The sequence below is a fragment of the Suricata suricatta genome, chromosome 8 (genome assembly GCF_006229205.1).
Source record: "Suricata suricatta isolate VVHF042 chromosome 8, meerkat_22Aug2017_6uvM2_HiC, whole genome shotgun sequence".
In the NCBI taxonomy this organism is placed as follows: Eukaryota; Metazoa; Chordata; class Mammalia; order Carnivora; family Herpestidae; genus Suricata; species Suricata suricatta.
In genome coordinates this window covers 109402849-109423775 of record NC_043707.1, presented here as the reverse complement: position 1 = coordinate 109423775, position 20927 = coordinate 109402849, and the positions used below count along the sequence as shown (strand labels likewise).

The 20927-nt window shown below is 42.2% G+C and overlaps 1 protein-coding gene across 1 annotated transcript in view; it reads left to right on the top strand.

Annotated features, from left to right (window-relative positions):
• The window catches only part of CCDC30 (coiled-coil domain containing 30), a 66875-nt gene that overhangs the window by 44662 nt on the left and 1286 nt on the right, over positions 1 to 20927 (top strand). The window contains exons 12-14 of the mRNA XM_029949895.1: positions 8658 to 8799; positions 12501 to 12634; positions 15494 to 15608. Coding sequence (XP_029805755.1) covers positions 8658 to 8799; positions 12501 to 12634; positions 15494 to 15608 — 391 coding nt within the window. The remainder of the gene's footprint in view (positions 1 to 8657; positions 8800 to 12500; positions 12635 to 15493; positions 15609 to 20927) is intronic.

Genomic DNA, 20927 nt, shown 5'->3' with positions numbered 1-20927 from the left:
CTGAAAATTTTGAGACAGACAAAATTAACCATTATTTTAAGTCATCCTTTTGCTAACAAATTGCAGAGGTAACATGAGCTTTTTTGACCTTCCGCAAATCTAGATAGAACAAAAAAGTTTTTTATTTTTTTTATTATTTTTTTAATAATAGTTTATTGTCAAATTAGTTTCCATATAACACCCAGTGCTTCTCCCCATCAAACCAGTAAACTTAAATTAGTTTAAATACTGAATATGTTCCGCTTGCATCCACTTAAAAGTCAATCAATTTGTTCCCCATTATTTTTACCTGGACCACCAGTGGGGAATCTGAAGTGGAGAGTCTAAGGGGGCGCCCTTCATTCCTTGACTTAGCGGGTGGGAGGAGGAGCCAATGGTGCCTGAGGCACTGAGGATGGTGTGTGAACCAGTTAAGCCTGCCGCACCCAAGGTGGGGCAGAAATAGGAGGAGAGGGAGGGGAAGACTGAAGAGGTGAAGTTCTACCTAGAGGCCTAAAGACAGATAAAAGCCTAGAGGGCAAGGAGAGAGAGACGTCTCCTGGTCCTAAAGCCTGTCCACTGGGACAAATGAGCAGACGCCAGATGGTTTGTTTTGTTTTGTTTCCAAAGTGGAAATATAGAGTCCATGTCAGGCAGGAGAAGACAGACATTTGTTTCCCCCAAAACAAATGGAGTTTCAGCAGCTGCTTGGGAATATTCCTTAAAGTACCCATCCCTAGGTAGACTAACCACAGTTGGCTCCAATTATAGCTGTTAACCCAAGAAATGAATGAGGGAGAGGCCCTCACATCAATTAGCAGGAGGAACAGAGAGAGACAAGTGTCCCTTCATTAGGGATGGCCTGGGTTTCCTCCAATGACTCAGTTCTATCAGGAGAAGGCCTATTTAGACATCCAGTATGTCAGGAGGGAGTTTACTAATGAAACACATTTGGGCAAATAAATACATTCTGCAAGAAGACTTTTGGCCTGGGTCCTGATTTAGAGCCATGAAGACCTGGAGCTAGGGTACCTCCATCCATTTGCCAGGTTTCCTGCAGAAGAGATCTAACTGCTAGATCCTATTAAGGCCATGCAGTGTCCTTTCCAAAATTTTGCAATGCAGATTGTCTCCAGTGGATTAAAAAAAGGCAGCCCAAGGGACAATCCCTGAAAACTGATGAGGAGCTCCGATGCTCCTCCTTCCGCGAGAGAGAAAAGTAGAGAAGGTCCATTACCACAAAGATCCAGCCCCCCACCCCCGACTCTGGGTTGGTGTCCCATGCTCAGAATATGTCAGAAGTTCCTGGTGTCAAAACGACATGAGGCATCCTCTAAACAAAGTTGCTATGATCACTGATCAGCCAACTAAGGGCCCCACTTCCCCATTGCATTCTAGACTACAGATGGGTGCTGACATATGGACTGAGTTTGCCTTGCCAAAAAGGCTGAGAAGAAACTGCCATTTTTAACCCATGGGAAATACTGGAAAAGTTTTACAAGGAGGAATTACCCAATTTTTTAATTTAAGTAGAAGTTAGTAGAGGACATTGACAGAAAACCGTGAAGATAGAAATCCATCATGGTCTAAACGACATTCCAACACATATAGGCTTTAAAGCCGATTTCCCTAGGAAACAGGCCCCAGTTGGGTTTTAATTCAATCAAGTACTGGTTTTGGCCAGCTCCTAGTGGAGGTCTCCTGGCTAGAGTGGCCAGACCAGAGATGTGGAGGGGAATCACATTAGACCAATGAGGAAGAAACCTCACATGGGAGTCTTAAGACCGGTGGCTGTCCTGGTGACTTAGGTGGTTGTCCTGTGCCCAAGACAGACAAATTTGTATAAGGAATAAAGAGAGGGCTTCAAGTTCCTGGGTCTTATTACCATTCCTGCCAGGATACTAACTTTTCAGCCAAAAGGCAGGCTTTCTCCTCCCCATAGAGTAGTCATGCAGCCTGAGCAATCGACATGAAAGTGTTTCAATAAGACCACATTCGTTGAAAAACCCCTGAAATGAAAGTAAAGGAAGAAAAGAAAGGGTACTCACCGAGTTTGCACCAAGGCTCAGAGTCCAGATGAAAAGACTCAATGCCTCGATGTAATGGTGCCAAAATGAAGGGGTTCCTACCACATGTAATCTTTTGTGTCCAACTTCTTTTGCTCAACATATTCTATGGCTTTTAATGCTTGCTTATAGTCATAAATATTTTTCATTTTATCTTAAAATTTTTTGATGGCTTGTGAGGCTGAATATTCTCCCATGTTATTTTTCCCTTGCTTCAGGGCCATGGATCCTACCCCTAGCTGCCTGGGCACCAGCATAGATTTAGTTAGATCAGAATCTGTGGGGATTGGGCTTAGGGATCATGTGATTCTGATGGGCCATCCGGTGTTAAAAATTACAGATGTAGGAAAGAAAATGGAAGGAATTGTTAAAACTCAAAGTTCATTTTTGTTTTCATTCCCCTGATCCCAGTCCTGACCTTTATGGACAATGCCTACTCTTTCCATGTTTTCCCAGCCACTCTTCCAGAGGAATAAATTCCTTGCCTTTTTGAAAGAAAAATAATAGAAAAGTCCATCTGGTTTTACTTGAACATAAGCAAAAAGTTGTCCCTAAATTTTAGAACATGAGTATTGTGCTGCCTCATGTAGTAGTTAATAAAACCAAAAATAAACTTAGAAAATACATGTGCTCCTCAGGCAAGTTGACCAACAGAGCTTCTGACCAAAGCAGAAGGTATGCCAACAGCCCTCCAGCAATGGTGCGGGAAGGCTCCGGGCTCTCACCAGCTGTCCTGCATCAACATACTCTTCAAACCATGCGTGCCACTGCAGGAAGAAGCCTGAGCATCAAGCAACAGGAACTAGTTAGATCAACCCTAATCCACTTGCTTGATGGAACCTCACTCAACTGTAAGCAATGGGAGCCCTGAAGGCTAGACAGCAGCATGGGGAGATGCTCACAGTAAAATAAATGAAAAGGGCATAAGATAAAATTTTTAATATAGGTAAGGTTTGAGCAAAAGATGCTTATAAAAAGACTAGAAGGAAATACAACAATAATACTGATCATATTGGGAGTTGGGTTTTCTTCCCAAACTTTCTATAGCATATCATCTTACTTTAAACAATAAATTAATTTCTGGGGCGCCTGGGTGGCTTCTCTTGGTTGAGCATCTGACTTTGACTCAGATCATAATCTCACGGTTTACAGGTTCAGGCCTCGCATCAAGCTCTCTGCCTGCAGCTTGGAGCCTGAAGCCTGCTTTGGATTCTATATCTCCCTCTCTCTCTGCCCTACCCCTGCTGTCACTCTGTTTCTCTCTCTCAAAAATTAATAAAACATTAAAAAAATTTTAATAAATTAATTTCATTTTTTAAATATTTATTTATTTTGAGAGAGAGAGAATTTAGGGGAGGGGCAGAGAAAGGGGGAAAGAAAGGATCCCCAGCCTCACTAACAGCGCAGAGCCGAACTTGAGGCTCGAGCTTTGAGCTCTGCTCTGACAGTGTGGATTCCTCTCCCCCTCTCTCTTTGCCCCTCCCCTGCACGTGTTCTCTCTCCCCAAAATAAACTTTAAAAAAAGGACATAATTTACAAGGCTGTAAGACTCTCTTGGAGTCTTCTATCATAGCTTGACTAGAATTAGCATCTACATGTCTGTTTCACTCCTCCCCTCCATCTGGTTCCTAGTTCTTGTATAAAACAAAATATCAAACCCACACATATATGGTCAATTAATTTATGACAAGGAAGCCAAGACTATACAGTGGGGAAGAGACAGTCTCTTCAATTAACAGTGTGGTGGAAACTGGATGCCTACAGGCAAAAGAATGAAGCTGGACCACTGTCTATACCACACACAAGAGTTTACTCAAAATGTGTTAAAGACTTGAGTGTAACACCTGAAATGTAAACCTAGAGTTAACATCATATTCAGTGGTGAAATGCTGAAAGCTTTCCCTGTAAGACCAGGAGTTATAAACTTTCAGTTATAAAACAAATAAATCGCGGGGATGTAATGTATAGCATGGTGACCAGAGATAGTATTGTATTGCATCTTTGAGAACTGCTAAGACTAAATCTTAGAAGTTCTCATCACAAGAAGAAAAGTTTCGGGGTGCCTGGGTGGCTCAGTCGGTTGAGCATCCAACTTCGGCTCAGGTCATGATCTCATGATTTGTGGGTTCAAGCTGTGCATCAGGCTCTGTGCTGACTGCTGGCTCAGAGCCTGGAGGCTGTTTCAGATTCTGTGTCTCTTTCTCTCTCTCTGCCCCCACGTGTTCATGCTCTGTTTTTGTCTTTCAAAAATAAATGTAAGAAAAAAATTTTTTAAATAAAGGAAAAAGAAAAGTTTCTATATATGGTGATAGACTGTGGTGATCATTTTGCAATATATACAAATATCAAATCATTATGTTATACAGCTAAAACTAATATAATGCCAATTATACCTCGATTTAAAAAATAATGAAATTCAATTATTTAAGATTTTACTTGGCTTTGTGGCATGATAGCATTGGGGTATAGTGGGAGATCACAGACTCTAAGGTCAGATTCTTCTCTGTAAAAGTAGCTTCCTTCTGTGTCAGGAGTCCCAGGAGCACTCTTAGGTTTAGTGATTCATTAGGACTCACAGAACTCAGAAAAGCTCTTATACTCCTGGTTATGGTTTATATTACAGTGAAAAAATACAAGCTAAAATCAGCAGAGGAGAAAGGCACGTAGGACAGAGTCCAGGAGAGACAGATGCAAGCCCATTGTCCTTTCCCAGTGGAGTCGATGGACAGTACTAATCCTCCCAGCAATGATGTGTGACAACATGCATGAAGTTTTCCCAACCAGGGAAACTCACCTGAGCCTTGACATCCAGAGGTTTTATCAGGGGTCAGTCTCATTGACATGGAGTACCCCAATGATTCACATTAACTACTCAGTCTCCTGACCCCCAAACCCCCAAGGTCAAACTGACACAGCATGGCCCAGGGCCCTAGATGAACAAAAATGCACTCACCATAGATCGTATTAGTTTTTTTCGAAATGTTTATTTATTCTTGAGCACAAGCAGGGGAAAGACAGCAAGAGCGAGACAGGATTCCAAGCAGTCTCTGTGCTGACAACATAGAGCCTGATGCAGGGCTCAAACTCATGAACTGTGAGATTGTGACCTAAGCCAAAGTCAGATGCTCGACCGACTGATCGACCCAGGTGTCCCAATAATATTGTTAACATAAAATACTGGTGTGGTCCAAGGCCACAGGTATACAAGCAGGATATTCCAAGGCCTTAGGGATGGTTTCCCGGGAGCCAGTCAACAAATGTGAAGAGTTTGGATACCTTAGCTCCACTGAGTGAAGTCTCCTGCACAGTCTGCATCTTCTGATTCATAGAGAAGGCAATTGGCTGCACAGATTTGCTTTAAAATTAAATGAGGTGTCATGTGAAAAGCCTGGAGCACAGGTTTTGAGTTAGCTTGTAGTTCCCTTCACTTCGGGCTCCCCCAGTTTAAGTATCAGAGGAAAAGTTCAGGTAAGACCTGACAGTTGACATGTGCAAACCGCTCAGCACCACAGGGCTGAGTGACTGTGCCCTCGAATGTCTACCGTGACACAGAGGGAACCCTCATTCCTTAAACACGTTCCGTTTCTATTGAAAAGTCTAGGCATTCAGAATAGTTTCTGCTTGTTTGGAGTAGTTTTTTATTTGTTTGTTTGTTTTTAAGATATCAGGATGTCATTGACCACAAATAAAAACAAAGCAAAACAAAAACTTGACAGATTTAGACCAACATTTTCTCTTACACAAGAAGAAATCTGGAGGAACATGCATGTTGAGGGAGCTTTAGCAGCTCAGTAGTGTCGTGAAGCCCCAGGCTTTTTCCTTCCTTCGCTCTGCCGTGCTTGGTGGGGAGGCACCTTTGTCTTTAGGCTTGTCACATCAAGGTTACAAGGTGGTGACTGTAGGGGCAGGTGGCGCAAGCTCAGCAGGAGGGCACCCAGCGCAGATAGGGGTGGTTCTCAAGTCCCAAGAAGTGACCAGCAGGCATCCCTTTGTCCTAGGTCCATCCCCGCAGCCACACACACACACACACACACACACACACACACTGGAGGCCCACCCACCACTCTTGAGATCAAGAGCTCTCTGTGGGCACCTAAATGAAATTGGGTATTACCAGCAGGAATGAAGAAAGGCTATTGCTGCGCTTAGCCTGCCACAAGTAGTCTTTATAATCAAGTGGAAGTGATGAGGGATCCCTCCCAAACATACCCGGGGCTTTCCCTCAAACTTTAGGCTGCATTAGAATCCGCAGAAGAGTTGGTAAAACACAGATCCGCTCTCAGAGTTTGCAATTCTGCAGTTCTGGGATAGAGCCCAAGGCTTTCATTCCGAACAAGTGCCCAGGTGATGCCAACGTTGCTGGTCATGACACAGTTCGAGGAACACGGCTGTAGGCTTGGAGAAAACCTGGCTTCAAATGTGAGTTACAGCAGTGGTTCTCAGTGAGTGGTGGTTTGGCTCCCAGGGAAAGGGAACATTTTGCAATATCTGGAGACATTTTGGGTTGTCACCCTGTAGAAGGTACAACTGGCATCAAGTGGGTAGAGGCCAAGGATTCTACAAAGCACAGGAGAGCCCTCCACAACAGAGACCTATCTGGCACAAAATGTCAATACGGAAAAGGTCAAGAAACCCTGGAGTGGAGTGATTTTGGGTTATCAGACGTGATAGGTTCAAAGTAAAACTTCTCAGGGCGCCTGGGTGGCTCAGTCGGTTAAGCATCCCACTATGGCTCAGGTCATGAGTTCGAGCCCCACATCAGGCTCTGTGCTGACAGCTAAGAGCCTGGAGCCTGCTTCACATTCTGTGTCTCCTTCTCTCTCTGTCCCTCCCCTGCTCACACCCTCTCTCTCTCAAAAATAAACATTTGAAAATAAAAACTAAAAAACAAAGTAAAACTTCTCAATTTTTCATTGGAAGAAGAAGCACTTTCTGCATAACAATATTCTTACTTGGAAAGCACAGCCATTCTCAAAGAGGTTTACCTAGCAGTGGTATTAAGGTATTAATCTGTTTTCTTGTTTACTCAAGATTAGCTGTTACAGTAGCTTGAAATGATAACTTAGATGTTTGTTCTTTAAAAAAACCCAACAGGTTTATTGATATCATTAACATACCATGTAGTTCACCCACTTAAAGCGTACTTTAATTGTACATCCATCACCGCAATCAATCTTAGAACATTTCACACCCCCCAAAGAAGCCCATTAGCCATTGTCCACCATCCTCAGTTTCCCTCCTCATCCCTAGCCATGGGCACCAAGGAGTCCTCTATATGTGCCTGTTCTGGCCATTATACACAAATGGAATCATATAATATGTGGTTGTTTGTCCCTGACTTTTTCCACTTAGCATAATGCTTTCAAGGTTCATCCATATTGTCGCACAGGTCAGTACTTCATTACTTTTTGTGGCACATTCATGTTCCATTGTACAGATATTCCATATTTTATTTACCCATTCATCAGATGACGGTCTTTGGGTTGTTTCTACCTTTTGGCTATTGTGAATAGTGCTACTATGAATATTCATATACAAGTTTTTGTGTGGAATATATTTTCATTTCCCCTGGAGAAATATCTAGGAGTGGAATTGCTGGGTCATATGGCTCTATGTTTAACCATCTGAGGAACTGCCATGCTTTCTCCAAAGAGGCTGCACCATTTGCCATTCCTACCAGCAGTGTTTGAGAGTTCCAATTTCTCTACATCTTTGCTAGCACCTGTTACTATCTTTCTTTTTGATTTCAGCCATTCTAGTGGGGGTGAAGTGGTATCTTATCGTAGCTTTGACTTGCATTTCCTTAATGGCTAATGATATTGAACGTCTTTTCAGGTGCTTATTGGCAGTAAGTTCGATTTATGTCAGAATCCGAGTTCGAGTCTTGAGCAGAAACCTAACATAGAACTGGCCTTCAGAAGTCCAGACTTGGGGCAAGGATTGAGAGGAAGACTCAGATACCAGAGACTGAAGTGGCTTCTATCATTGTCCACAAGTATAGCCAAGAATTAGAAACTTAAGTTAACAGCTGACTCCATGGAGCAGGATTCAGAATTAGATGTCAGGGGTCAGAAGTCAAGGAGCGTTTCCTGAGGTGGGGATGACTAAAGGCGGTGTTATTTAAGAGGTTATCCATGGTCCGTTCCCTTACTTGGGTGCAAGAAGTCCTGTGCAGGAGTGAGGCAGGACAAGTATCCACATCTGGTCGCAGGCCTCGACAGAGCGAGAAGAGGACCCCTGAGAGAGGCATGCACACACCAAGGAAGCAACACAAACTTGCACAGTGCTCGGCTGGGCCTCTACTTAAATTTCCTTTGGGGTACCTGGTTGACTCAGTCGGTTGAACTTCCAACTCTTGATTTCGACTCAGGTCATGATCTCACAGTTTGTGGGATCAAGCCCCATGTTGGGCTCCGTGCTGTTAGCAGAGCTTGGGATGCTCTCTCCTCCTCTCTCTCTGTCCCTCCCCTCTTCCTCCGCACGCGCACACACGCGCGCACACACACACACACACACACACACTGTCTCTCTCTCTCTGTCTCTCAAAATAAATAAACTCAAAAAATAAAATAAAATAAGAATAAATAAATAAATAGAAATTTACTTTTACAGAAACTACATCAAGAAACGTCACCACCATAAAGCCAAGCTTCAACAAGTCAAGGACCATTTTGTTAGTGAAGTAGAACAGCGAGACAAGAGAATTAAGCAGCTGAAAGATGAAGTCAGAGTGCTGCAGTCTCAGATGGAAAAGGTGGGCAGGAAGGCATGAGCCCCCCGAGGCGCTGCTGCCCAGCCTGTGCGGGAGAGCCTGCTCAGGCTGCAGTCCACCAGTGCCCTCTCGCAGCCCAGGTTTTCACTTCTTTTCTTTGCAGCTTCTTTCGATGTGGCAATCCTTTAAGACCTGCCAAAAACGATGTAAGACTCATGGGGATGCTGAACCGAATCAGACACTGAAAATACCCGCACTTCTAGCTCAGGAGCAGTGCCTTGTCTTCTCTTTCATCCCCTTCCAAACCACGCTCAGGAACTCATTCCTACCCCACACTGCCCTCGTCGTGCCTCAGACTCCTGTCTGTCTTAAATGGCAGTGAAAATAAGTGACCCCTATTCCTTTAGCAATCCTTGTGGGGAGGTCTTCCCGCCTTTTTCTAAATATCCCTGGTTTCTTTATCCCTGTCCCATTGCCCCTGTGACCTACCAGTAGGCAAGCAGAAAATGAGGCAAATGGCACGGAATTGACTGCAGAATGGTCTTGAGATCATCAAACCACATGAATTCTAAGTGGAGAGCAGCTGACTAGGCCAGGAATGCTTTCCCTTCTTGAGAGTCCCCAGCCCATTTCAGAACCTCGAAAAACTCTGTCCTCACTCCTAAAATACTCACAGGTCTGTGCGTGCCAAGGATTCCAGAAGAATTCATGCAATTTCAGTCATTCCATGGGCTGTTACGGTGTGGTTAAGAATTCTAGACTACACACACGAGACATTTTTGGATTATAACAGATGGGTCACCAATGTTTGATTCTTAATTTAAAAAGAAAATCCTCCTGATACTCTACACTACAGTGAGAGAGAAAAATAAGGTGGATTTTGCAGTATCCTTCTATGTGGGCACCACATTGTCAAAGTTTCAAAGTCTCTAGGTGAGACTCACAACTAGGAAAAGTATACAGAAGAAAGGAGCAACCCTGGCTCCTGGGCCCACCAGAAATATTCTGCGTTATCACTTTCTTGTGCTGCCTGCCTTCCACTTCCAGGCTCATGTGACAGAAGCAGCCCCTTCTTTCAGCAGACGTGTTCCCTTCCCCCCTGATTGCACGGGGTGGAATAGTGTCCTCCACAAATGTGTGTGTACCCAGAACCTCAGAGTGTGATCTAATTTGGAAATACGGTCTTTTCAGTTGGGATTCGTTATGATGAGTTCATAGTGGATTCGAGTTGGCCCGAAATCAAGGCCCGAAATCCAGTGTGACTGGTGGTCGTAGGAGAAGAGCAGACACACACAGTCACGTGCAGGGAAAGAAGGCCACGTGGTGATGGTTGCAGTTCCACCAGGGAGCACCAGGGAGGCCTTGCAAACACCAGAAGCTGAGAGAGAGAGGCATGGAACCCCCAGAAGGAGCTAAGCAAGCCAGCACCCCAATTTTAAACATGTAGCCTCCAGAAATATGAGAAAATCACTTCCTGTTGTTTGAAGCCATCCAGTTTGGGGTTACTCGCTACAGCAGTTCCAGAAACCCGACATGTCTACCCAGAGAGTGGCAGGCCTCCGGGAAGTACATTGAGGATGGTAAATAAGCAGAGGCTAATGAAGAGCGCTTGGCCCTTTTGCTTACTGCCCTTGAAAGGGAGCTGTGGGCTTTGGCCTTACACAGACGTGGCTGCAAAATCCAGCCCTGTTAAGCTCTGTGACCTTGCACGAGTCTCTGGGTATCCTTTTCCTCGTCTTTAAAATGGTGGAGCTGATCCCCATCTCACAAAGCTTTTGTGCAGTTAAAATATGAAATGCCTGAAGTGGTGCCTGACACATACCACTTCCCATAGGTGTTATTTTCTTCTCTTTTGTATGTAAGCTCTCCTAATTAATTGGTAGCTGCATAGTTCACAGGATAAATTGTTAATGGAATAGGAAATACCTTAGAGAAGATTGATGTGAGATCTTCTTAGGCCACGGTGCTACACACCTGGAGGTCCTGCCTTTACTTAGTTTAGGGCTTATAGACCCGAGCCATGAGCACAAAAAAGCTGGGCTCCCTTTCCAAGCACCAAGTCTCCAGAGAGTAGTGCCACTTTTTGGGGCTTTATTCCTTCAGCCTCCTGTTTATAGGATAAGCCAGCTGAGTCTTCTGACTATTGTAAACATCCAAACCAGATTTCTCCAAATATTTTATCCTTTTATTAGAGAAGCTGTACTGATTTTCTGGTTCAAAAAAAAATAGGGTATTTCCAAAGGGCAGGGTGTCAGTAGGCTGCCCCTTTCAGTTTCCTTTCTAATCCCGTTGTAACTTCAGAGTATTACTCATGGGATGAGTTCTTCTCAATCCTTACCAAAAATGTGTTTAAATAAGAGCAGCAAAGGGGCTCCTGGGTGGCTCAGGCAGTTGACTATCTGGCTTTGGCTCAGGTCATGATCTCACTGCATGAGTTCGAGCCCCACGTCGGGCTCTATGCTGACAGCTCAGAGCCTGGAGCCTGTGTCAGATTCTGTGTCTCCCCTCTCCGCCCCTTCTCCTCCCTCAAAAATAAATAAACACTAAAAAAAAATTTTTTTAATAAGAGCAGACAGGATTACTGTTAGACATTGAAGGGTCCCAGATGCAGGACTTTAAAACTTGGAGTGGTTTGTTTCAGAACATAATGTAATATCCTTTCCTATAATTCTTTAATAATAGATTGAGTCTTTTCTGAATGATCTATATTAGAAAGAAAGAAAGAAAGAAAGAAAGAAAGAAAGAAAGAAAGAAAAGAAAGAAAGGAAAGAAAGAAAGAAAGAAAGAAAGAAAGAAAGAAAGAAAGAAAGAAAGAAAGAAAGAAAGAAAGAAAGGAAGGAAGGAAGGAAGGAAGGAAGGAAGGAAGGAAGGAAGGAAGGAAGGAAGGAAGAAAAAGTTGCCCCTCTTAACTCTGTGATTCGCCATCTGCCAGCAACTCCATATTCTTCTCCCACCCCGCTCACTCCCACCATCAGCAGGTGGGAACAGAGAAGGGTGAGGGCACTTAACATTGACAAGTCATTAGTGACATGAGGAGGGCAATTCTACACTTTTCAGCTTCTAAACTCCTCCCCAGCAGTGATATTTATTAATATCTACTGACTCTTTTGATACAAGAAGTTTAGTGTTGTTTTCACAAGATACACTCCTTTATTATTTTAACTATAACTTCACTGCCTGTTGCTTTCAGGGAAAATTGCTGGTAGAAAATGAAGCACGAGGTCAAGTTGGAAGTCTCTTCAGCATGATCATTTGCAAGGATATTTCGGTAGCCGGCTTACTTGCTTACTTTGCCAAGGCAACTGAAATCCTGACACTGCTTGCCAAGTGAGGGGACTAAATGCCCATCTTCCTCCCTTTGCCTTACGGAGACTATCACCACAATGCAGACAGAGACATATTATATGGGAAATGGCAAACTGGAGCTTCAGGGGATTCAGTTGTATTTGTTAGTGATTTGATACCTATGGTATTAGAATACATACGAGAGCCTTGGGAACTTACTGGAAATTGAGGGCTCAGACATTTTTAAATGTTAACCCAGAAGAATGATTAATTACTCAAAAAAATGCACGACAAAAAAAAATAACCAAAATAAACAGAAGAACTCTCTAGCTGACAATGTCAACAAACAGGTGGAAACAGACCAGGAGGCAGGAGAGAAAAAGTCAACAAGGGAAATTTACTGTCACCTTTATAATTCTTCTTCCTGCTATAGTAACAAGGGACTTTATTGTTTCTAGGAGAAATTTCAGGACCAGGGCACTGCTCAAAATGATACACTGCTCCTAAAGAATAGGAAATTTATGGAACAAGTCACAGAGCAAAGAAACCAAATCCAGGACAATGAAGGGATATTATCTTCAATCCAGAGCAGGTAGGTGCAGTCCTGACTGAGGAAGCAAAGAACTCCGCAAAGATGCTTCTCCCTCAACAAAGAGATTATTCCAGAGACTATCCCTTGAGTTGCAGCCTCTCTCATATCTGTTGCTTGCTGTCTGCTGTTTCCAGTAGTTCATGCAAAAGTTGTGAAATTAAAGAGAAAAAGATCAGGGAGGAGGCGGATTGGCTATTCAGACGAGCTTTCTCACATAGGCATCACCTGACTGAGGGCCTAGCTATGCTCATTCTGACCGTCACCTTGTGTGTTGACACTCATTTGTATCATTCGATACCTATGGAATCAAGGGAGATCAAGAGAGGAACAGGCTCACACTGGTGACAAACTCATGAAACCCGTAGGATACCCGATGTATTAATTTGTAATGAGAAGTATCCGCAGCAGAGAAAGCTTCACATATTAGCCAGCCCAAGCCCTCTCTCCTCTATAGGAAACTTCAGTTACAGTCAGTTTACTTGGAGCACAGAATTAGGGCAAAGATAGTGGGGTGATCTTAACAGATAGTGTCACCAATAATGACTCTAATAAGGGCACCTAGGTGGCTCAGTCCTTAAGCATCTGACTTCGGCTCAGGTCATGATCTCAGTTTGTGAGTTCGAGTCCCACAACAGGTGAACTTGAGCCCTGCTTTGGGTAAAACACAAGCCCCTCCCAGGTAAGCCCCGTTTCCCTCCACCCCCCACCTCTCTCTCTGCCCCCTTGCTCACTTGCACCCTGTCTCCAAAAATAAATAAATAAATACAATGATTAACATTTTTTGAGCACTTGCTATGGGCTTGGCACTGTTCTAAGCTCGCTCTCTCTCTCTCTCTCTCGCTAATCCTCACACCGGTCCCAGGAGGGAGACACTGGGATGAGCCTCATTTCATAGGTGAGAAAGCTAAAGTCCAGAGAGGTTCAGGACCTCAGGCAGCCTAGTCAGTGACAGCGCAGCGTGTGAGCCCCAGTAGCTTAGCTCTAGAGCCCACAGCACCACAGTCTGTGGGGAGATCTGCTCTACAGATTGGAACTCTCCTTTCTACTGCACCCGCTTCTCTGAGCAGACCTGGAGAGTCTTCGATTATCTTTTACTATCCATGTACTCTATATAATCCATTGCCTTTCTCAAACTATGTCATTGATTTTGACATTCCCTATGCAACTGACTTGTTACCTGTGCCTTAATATTAATGATATTCCCATCTTGCCCTCCTGAGGGCACACTCTGGCCATCTGGATTGGACTTGGATGTTTTCCTTAGAGTAAGTTTCTTCTACAGGATGCTTCTTCCTTTTACAGATGAGAAAACTGGGGCTCAGATTTGGTTTTTGCCAAGGGTCACACAGCAAGTAAATGGCAGAACCAGAACTCAAACACGAATCTCTGATCAAAACTATTGTACCATCGTGTGTCCCAAATAAACCATGGCCCTGGAAAGTGAGCCTCATATAGTGATTAAGAACTCGGGTTCAGAAGTCTGAAAGATCTGGATTGGCATCTCAGCTCTATGACTTTCTGGTTTTATGTCCTCAAACAAGTTGCTTTTCTCTGAGCTTCAGTTTTCTCATATGTAAAATGGGCTCCATAACAACATCAATTTCATGGCATTGTAAGGATCAATAAAATGAGCCAGTACAAGAGTGCCTGGGTGGCTCAGTTGGTTAAGCATGTGACTTCAGCTCAGGTCATGATCTCACAGTTCGTGAGTTCAAGCCCCATATCAGGCTCTGTGCTGACAATTCACAACCTGGAGATTGTTTGGGGGTTCTGTGTCTCCCTCTATTTGCCCCTCTCTGATTCATTCTCTCTCTCTCTCTCTCTCTCTCTCTCTCTCTCTCTCTCTCCCTCTCTCTCTCAAAAATAAATTTAAAAAAAACAAAAATTTTAAAATAAAAAATGAGCCAATACATGAACAGTTTTAAGTGCTCTGTGGGTAGGTTACAGTGCCTAAATGCATGGTAAGTACTTGGTAAATGGTTGCTGTTGCTGCTGCTACTACTACCACTACTACTGCTACTGCTATTATTACTACTGCTGCTACTACCACCATTACTACTACTACTACTACTATTACTACTGCTGCTGCTACTACTACTACCACTACTACTGCTACTATTGCAGCTGCTGCTGCTACTACCACTACTATTGCTACTGCTACTATTACTACTGTTGCTACTTCTGCTGCTACTTCTACTACTATAATTACTGCTGCTGCTACTAGTAATACTACTGCTACTACTACCATTGCTGCTGCTACCACCACTACTACTACTATTAGTGCTGCTACTATTACCACTAATACTAATACTACTACTACTGCTACTGCTATTACCACTGCTATTACCACTACTACTACTATTACTGCTGCTGCTGCTGCTGCTGCTGCTACCACTGCTACTATAATTGGTGTTACTGCTACCACTGTTACTACTGTTGCTGCTGCTACCACTACTGCTGCTGCTATTACTATTTCTGTGTTCCTGCTGCTACCACAAAGTACTGGATGAGGGTGTGAGCTCAGAACCAGGTGCAGGCTGTGTAGCTACACTGCTTGAAGGGATGCAGAGTCTCTTGTTTCAGTCCCACCCCTAGATAGGATCATATCCTTCATTAAGTTTCTCTGTTGCATATGGAATGTCTCTGTTCTCAATGTGTATTTAATGACTGTGTACAGGCCAGAAGCTTATTGATTTCTGCTTCATCTGGGAACATGGGAGGAATTATTCTTCCCAAGTTGGTTCCAAAATCTAGGCAGTGGGCTAAGACCCAGAGCTAGTGAAAAGTGGGACATAGTTTTGAGTTTTTAGTAATGACACAGAAATTTTTAGCTATTCCTCTGATTTATCCCGTCCTTAGAGTACTTGTCCTGGATAAAGAAAATAAGCAATTGTATGAAACCTGTCTCCAGCTCAAAGAGCAGGTCAACCTCCTAGAGCACATCATAGGAAGCATCCAGATTCACAAAGGAGAGGTAAGATGGGTGTGGCTATCGGGTCCTTCATATGAAGCCTAGTTGCTAAGGGTATTATGCTCTCTCTTTCCTTCAACTTCATATAGTTGTAGGCTGTACTTGGCCTCATGGTGGACTATGGCAGAGAGGCCCATTGGCTACACCAGGGCAGCAGACACCGAGACTGCTCTTGGCCAGCTTTGCTCTTTATTGGGTCAGCTTTTATTAAATGCTCTCATCCTATGTGATTCCAATGCGATTTGTGCATGCCTCATAGCTTCTTCCTTGACACTATGTCATTACTGCCTTTTTTGCTTCTCTATCTCATTGACTCAGCGGTGAGATCCAGGAGGGCAAGAATTGTATCTCATATGTCATTGTATCTACAGACAGGTGCTCCATAAACATCTGAGAATGAATGAATATTAAATATTTTCACATATATGCCTCATTCTCAACAACCCTGTTTGCCATGGACTATTTTAGCCCTGTCTGAGAAATGAGCAAATCTGAGACTCCTTGTGGCAAATGAAGCTAGTCTGGTCTGGCAAGGAGTCAAACCTAAGGAGAACACCAGAGTCAGAGAAAGAACCAGAGTCAGAGAAATTATGTTACAAAACTCCAAACAGACAGGTAGCCAAGTCCAGACAGATGTGGCAAAGAGTATAGGTTCAGAGAAGGTCCAGAGTCTAGCTGGTGAATGTCAGCAAGAGGGACTTCAGGGAGCAGAGTTGCATTCTGAATCCAGGAGAGAGGCTGCTTTCTTTTTCCCCTAGCTTATATCACCTCCTAAATGTTTCGTCCCGGGATACTTTATGTAGATCCTGCTTGTTGGGTACTATTGCTATGAGTATAAGACCCACATCTGGTTTGCTCTACAAAAGGTGATTATTTCCAAGGTTTGTGAGTTGTTTTGGAGATTTTGTCAAAAGTAGAACTGCCAGAGGCACCTGGGTGGCTTAGTCAGTTGAGCATCCAACTATGATTTCGGCTCAGGTCATGATCCCAGGGTTGTGGGATCAAGCCCCATGTCAGCCACTGCACTGATTGTGGAGCTTGCTTAAGATTCTCTCTCTCCTCCTCTGCCCCTCTCCCCTGCTCACGCTGTTTTGCTCTTTCTCTCTCTCTCTCTCTCTTTCTCAAATAAAACAGAACAAAAATATTATTTTTTTAAATAGAACTGCCAGATTATATGGCTTAATTTCCAATAGTTTATGTTTTTGCCTGAGCTACAACTGCTGAGCTGTCTAGTCATTCATGGGTGCCTGGTTGGCTGAATCAGAACAGCATGTGACTCTTGATCTTAGGGTCATGAGTTCAAGCCCCACGTTGGGTGTAGAGATTACTTAAATTAATACATATTTTTAAAAAGATTGTCTAGTCATTCACTATTCTACTTATTCATTCAACAAACATTTATCAGTTTCAGGAACTATACTATGTCCTAGGAATAGGAAGATAGATCCTGTTTCCAGAGGTCTTTAGTCTAGTAGAGAAGGGCAGAGACATGTGTGAATAAGCACTATAGTCTTATAGGTGGTGAGTTGGAGCCTTGGAGCCTTAATGGAGTACATATGAGAACAATAGCTTTGATATCCACAATATTATTCTCAAACAAGATAAGAAATGTGACATGGGTCAGGATTATACTACATCAAGTTCAGTGTTTCATGTGTGACAAAAGTACCAACTTATGACATCTTCATATCTGTTAAAACAACTCAAAAATTGTTTTTAAATTTAGAATCTTAAGGATCTTCCAGTTCAGCCCCCTCATTTTACACAGGAGGGAGAGAAAAGCCTGAGAGGTTAAATGATATGCGCGAGTCATATGCTACTACTGACATTTCTCATATCTCTTGATTCCTGGTAATTGAGTATCATGCTAAAAACAGACCAGTATATAGATCCCTGAGATCAGATATATCCTAGATCCCTTCCTTCCTTGCAATACCTCAAAGGCTAAAATGGTGAGAACTTGACATTTGTTGAGTGCTTACTATGTGCCTGGTACTGTGCTAAGCATTTTATGTACATCATCTCATCAACAGGATTGTTGACATCATTGCCCAAGACTCATAAGTAGAAGTAGAAGAGCAGGGACTGAAAACAACTCTCTTTGGTTCTTTGTTCTTAGCCACTATCTCATTATATCCCATGTCTACTGGTTCCCTTTCTGGAGTATTGGGGTAACTAGGGACACAGCCTTGTAAGAGACCATATTACTTCCTGTATTATAATTGTATCTTTCTTGTCTATTGGGTTATAAATATATGCATGAGAGCAGGATCTATGTCCATGATGTTACCCTTTGCATCCCAAGCACTTAGCACTTGGGTTACAGGAGCAACTTAACACCTCTCCTTTCAACCTTTCCTCCTAATCTGTCCTGCCATAGCCTCTAGACTAATCTTCATGAAGCACTACCTGCTTTCATAATACTTTATCTCATAGAGTTTCAGAGACTTCCTTTGTCTATCAGATAAATCTCATTCATTCAGCAAATATTATTAGACATACATAGGCATTATAATCCAATATAGAATATGGGCCTCATTCTATCCCCATATGGTCTAGATATGATCATGCATGAGATACACTGTCTGCTTTCACAGATCTCAGCCCTAATGAGAGTGACACCAGATAGCAAGAAACTAGCATCCATCGTGGTAGGTTCTATAATAGCAGTCGGCCCAAGATGCTGTGAAAGCAGGAAGAGTGACATCTAAGCCTGTCTGTGGCACTTAGAGAAGGCTCTCAGAGTTGTTGATGTCTAAGCCAGAGGAATGGAAGCCACGTAGGAACTTTCCATAGTCCCAATACCTGTCTGACATCAAACAAGCCCAATCAAATGAAACTAATCTATTTTTGGTTGCTCCCAAAACTCTGAAGTTTCCTCCCTCTGGATTGTGTATTTCCCTTACTTGGAAAAGACACATCCTACCTTCCTTCTTACATCTTCCTGGCTTTTGTCTTTTGAAGTCCTGTTGTTCTATTAGTGTATAGCCAGAGGGGTTTTTACAAAATATACTCAGAGCATATGACTCAAAACCATGTAATGCACAATAAAACCCACATTTTCCAATGCAGTCTTCATATTCTCCATGACCTGGCCTCTGTCATTCTTACGTATCTCATCCTTGGTTGGTTCCTCTTTCCTCTCTGAGCTCCACATTGTTGGCGTCCCTGAATTCTATGGAATCAGCTTCAGGCTCTTCCAGGAAATCCCTCTCCCTCCATTGCCTTCTCCCATGTCTTTCCTACATCAGATTTTTTTTTTTACTTGTTCCTACTGTCCCTCAGAATTCAACCTAAATATCTCTCTTCCATAAAGCTTTTCCTGAATCCTCCGCTCCCAAAATCTGGCTTTGTGTTTTTGATAGGTTTTCTCATTGCACCTTATGTGCCAAATCCCAGCTCAGCATTTTACTAGCTGTGTGAGAAAAGGAAACTTTGTTCACCTTCTAGTTCCCTCATCTGGTAAAGTGAAGTAATAACGCTCAAAGGTGGCTGTTCCACATAAAAATCTGTATATGAATATTTATAGCAGCCTTATTCATAATAGCCAGGAGGTATAAAGAACCCAAATGTCCATCAACTGATGAATGGGTACATAAAATGTGGTATATCCACATAACAGAATATCATTCAGCCATAAAAAGGAATGAAGTCTTGATCCATGTTATAACACAGATGAGCTTTAAAGGTATTATGTGAAATGAAAAAAGCTGGTCACCATTTTTATATGATTCCATTTATATAAAATATTCAAAATAGGCAAATCTATAAACATAGAAGTAGATGAGTAGTTGCCTAGGACTGACGTATTGAGGGATAAGGAGGTATAATTAAAGGGAATTAGGTTTATATTGAGAGTGATGAAAATGTTCTAAAATTGATTGTCATCATGGTTTTACAACCCTGTGAATATACTAAAATCAATTGAGTTGTGTATTTTAAATGAGTGAATTATATAGTATGTTAATATCTTCATAAAGCTATTATAAGAATTAATTAATTAATTTCATAGATGCCAACGGGGGATAAAGTAGAATAATTAGAATAATGTACATAAATTACCTAGTATATTACTTGACAAATAGACGGCCTTCAATAAAGATAGCTTCTTCCTCCCAGTACACATACATTCACTTGTTTCTATATTGAACACTTACTGAGTTCCTCCCGTTGTTAGGTAAGTTCATGTTAATTTTCACAACAACCCTGAAAGATTAGGTACTGTTATTCTCTCATTTTAGATGAAAGAAACAAAACTCAGAGAGGTGACAGGACATGTCAGAGTCTAACTAGTAGAGCCAGAATTCAAGCCTTGACCTCTCAGTCTAGTAAAATTTCTAATGCATTATACATTTCTCTGAATGCTAGTTTTTTTTCTCCTTATAAAAGCTTCTCATTTATTTCAAGATAACTAAGATTTTCTTACAGAAACTAGTTGGCCTGCATCAAACGTTAAACAGAGGTCCAAGTTTAGGAGAATCAATAAGCCTCCATAATTGTATGTAAAATTTGGTCTGTGTTGATCGGTTCCTGTGAGAAAGGGTATTTGGTTTTTAAAGTCATAGATTTTACCAAAGCAAAGACACTTTTTTCCATGATTTAAAGGGACAGAAGATGTTTACCAGAATATTAAGTGAAAACTTACCTAAGTAAATAGAATGGAATGATTGTATCAGCTAATATAAGGTAATTCCTGTATAAAATTAGATATAAAAAGTTGGCTTACAATGAAAGTGCTAATACAAAAGTATAAGATTTATAATTACCAAATATTCTTTAAGTACTTAAGGATTATGTTCTTCAGTTTTACTGAGATGTAATTGACATGACATTCACTGTGTAAGCTAAAAGTATACAGCATAATGATTTGATATATGTATACAATGCAAAATGATTATCACATTAAGATTAGTTAACATCTATCACCGCACATAGTTAGTTGTTTTCCTTATGAGGAGAACTTTTATAAGATCTACTCCCTAAACAACTTTCAAATATACAGTACAGTATTGTTAACTATAGTCTTCATGTTGTACATTACATCCCCAGAATTTATGACTAGAAGTTTGTGCATTTTGACTACCTTCACCTAATTCCTGCATCCACTACATCCCCATCTCTGAGCACCACACATCTAACCTCTAAGATTTTTTTTTTAGATTATACATGTATATAAGATCATGCAGCATTTGTCTTTCTCTAACTGACTTATTTTACTTAGCATAATGCTCTCAAGTTCCATCCATGTCGTCGCAAATGGCAAGATTTCCTTTCTTTCTTACAGTTGAATAACCTTCCGTGTGTGTGTGTGTGTGTGTGTGT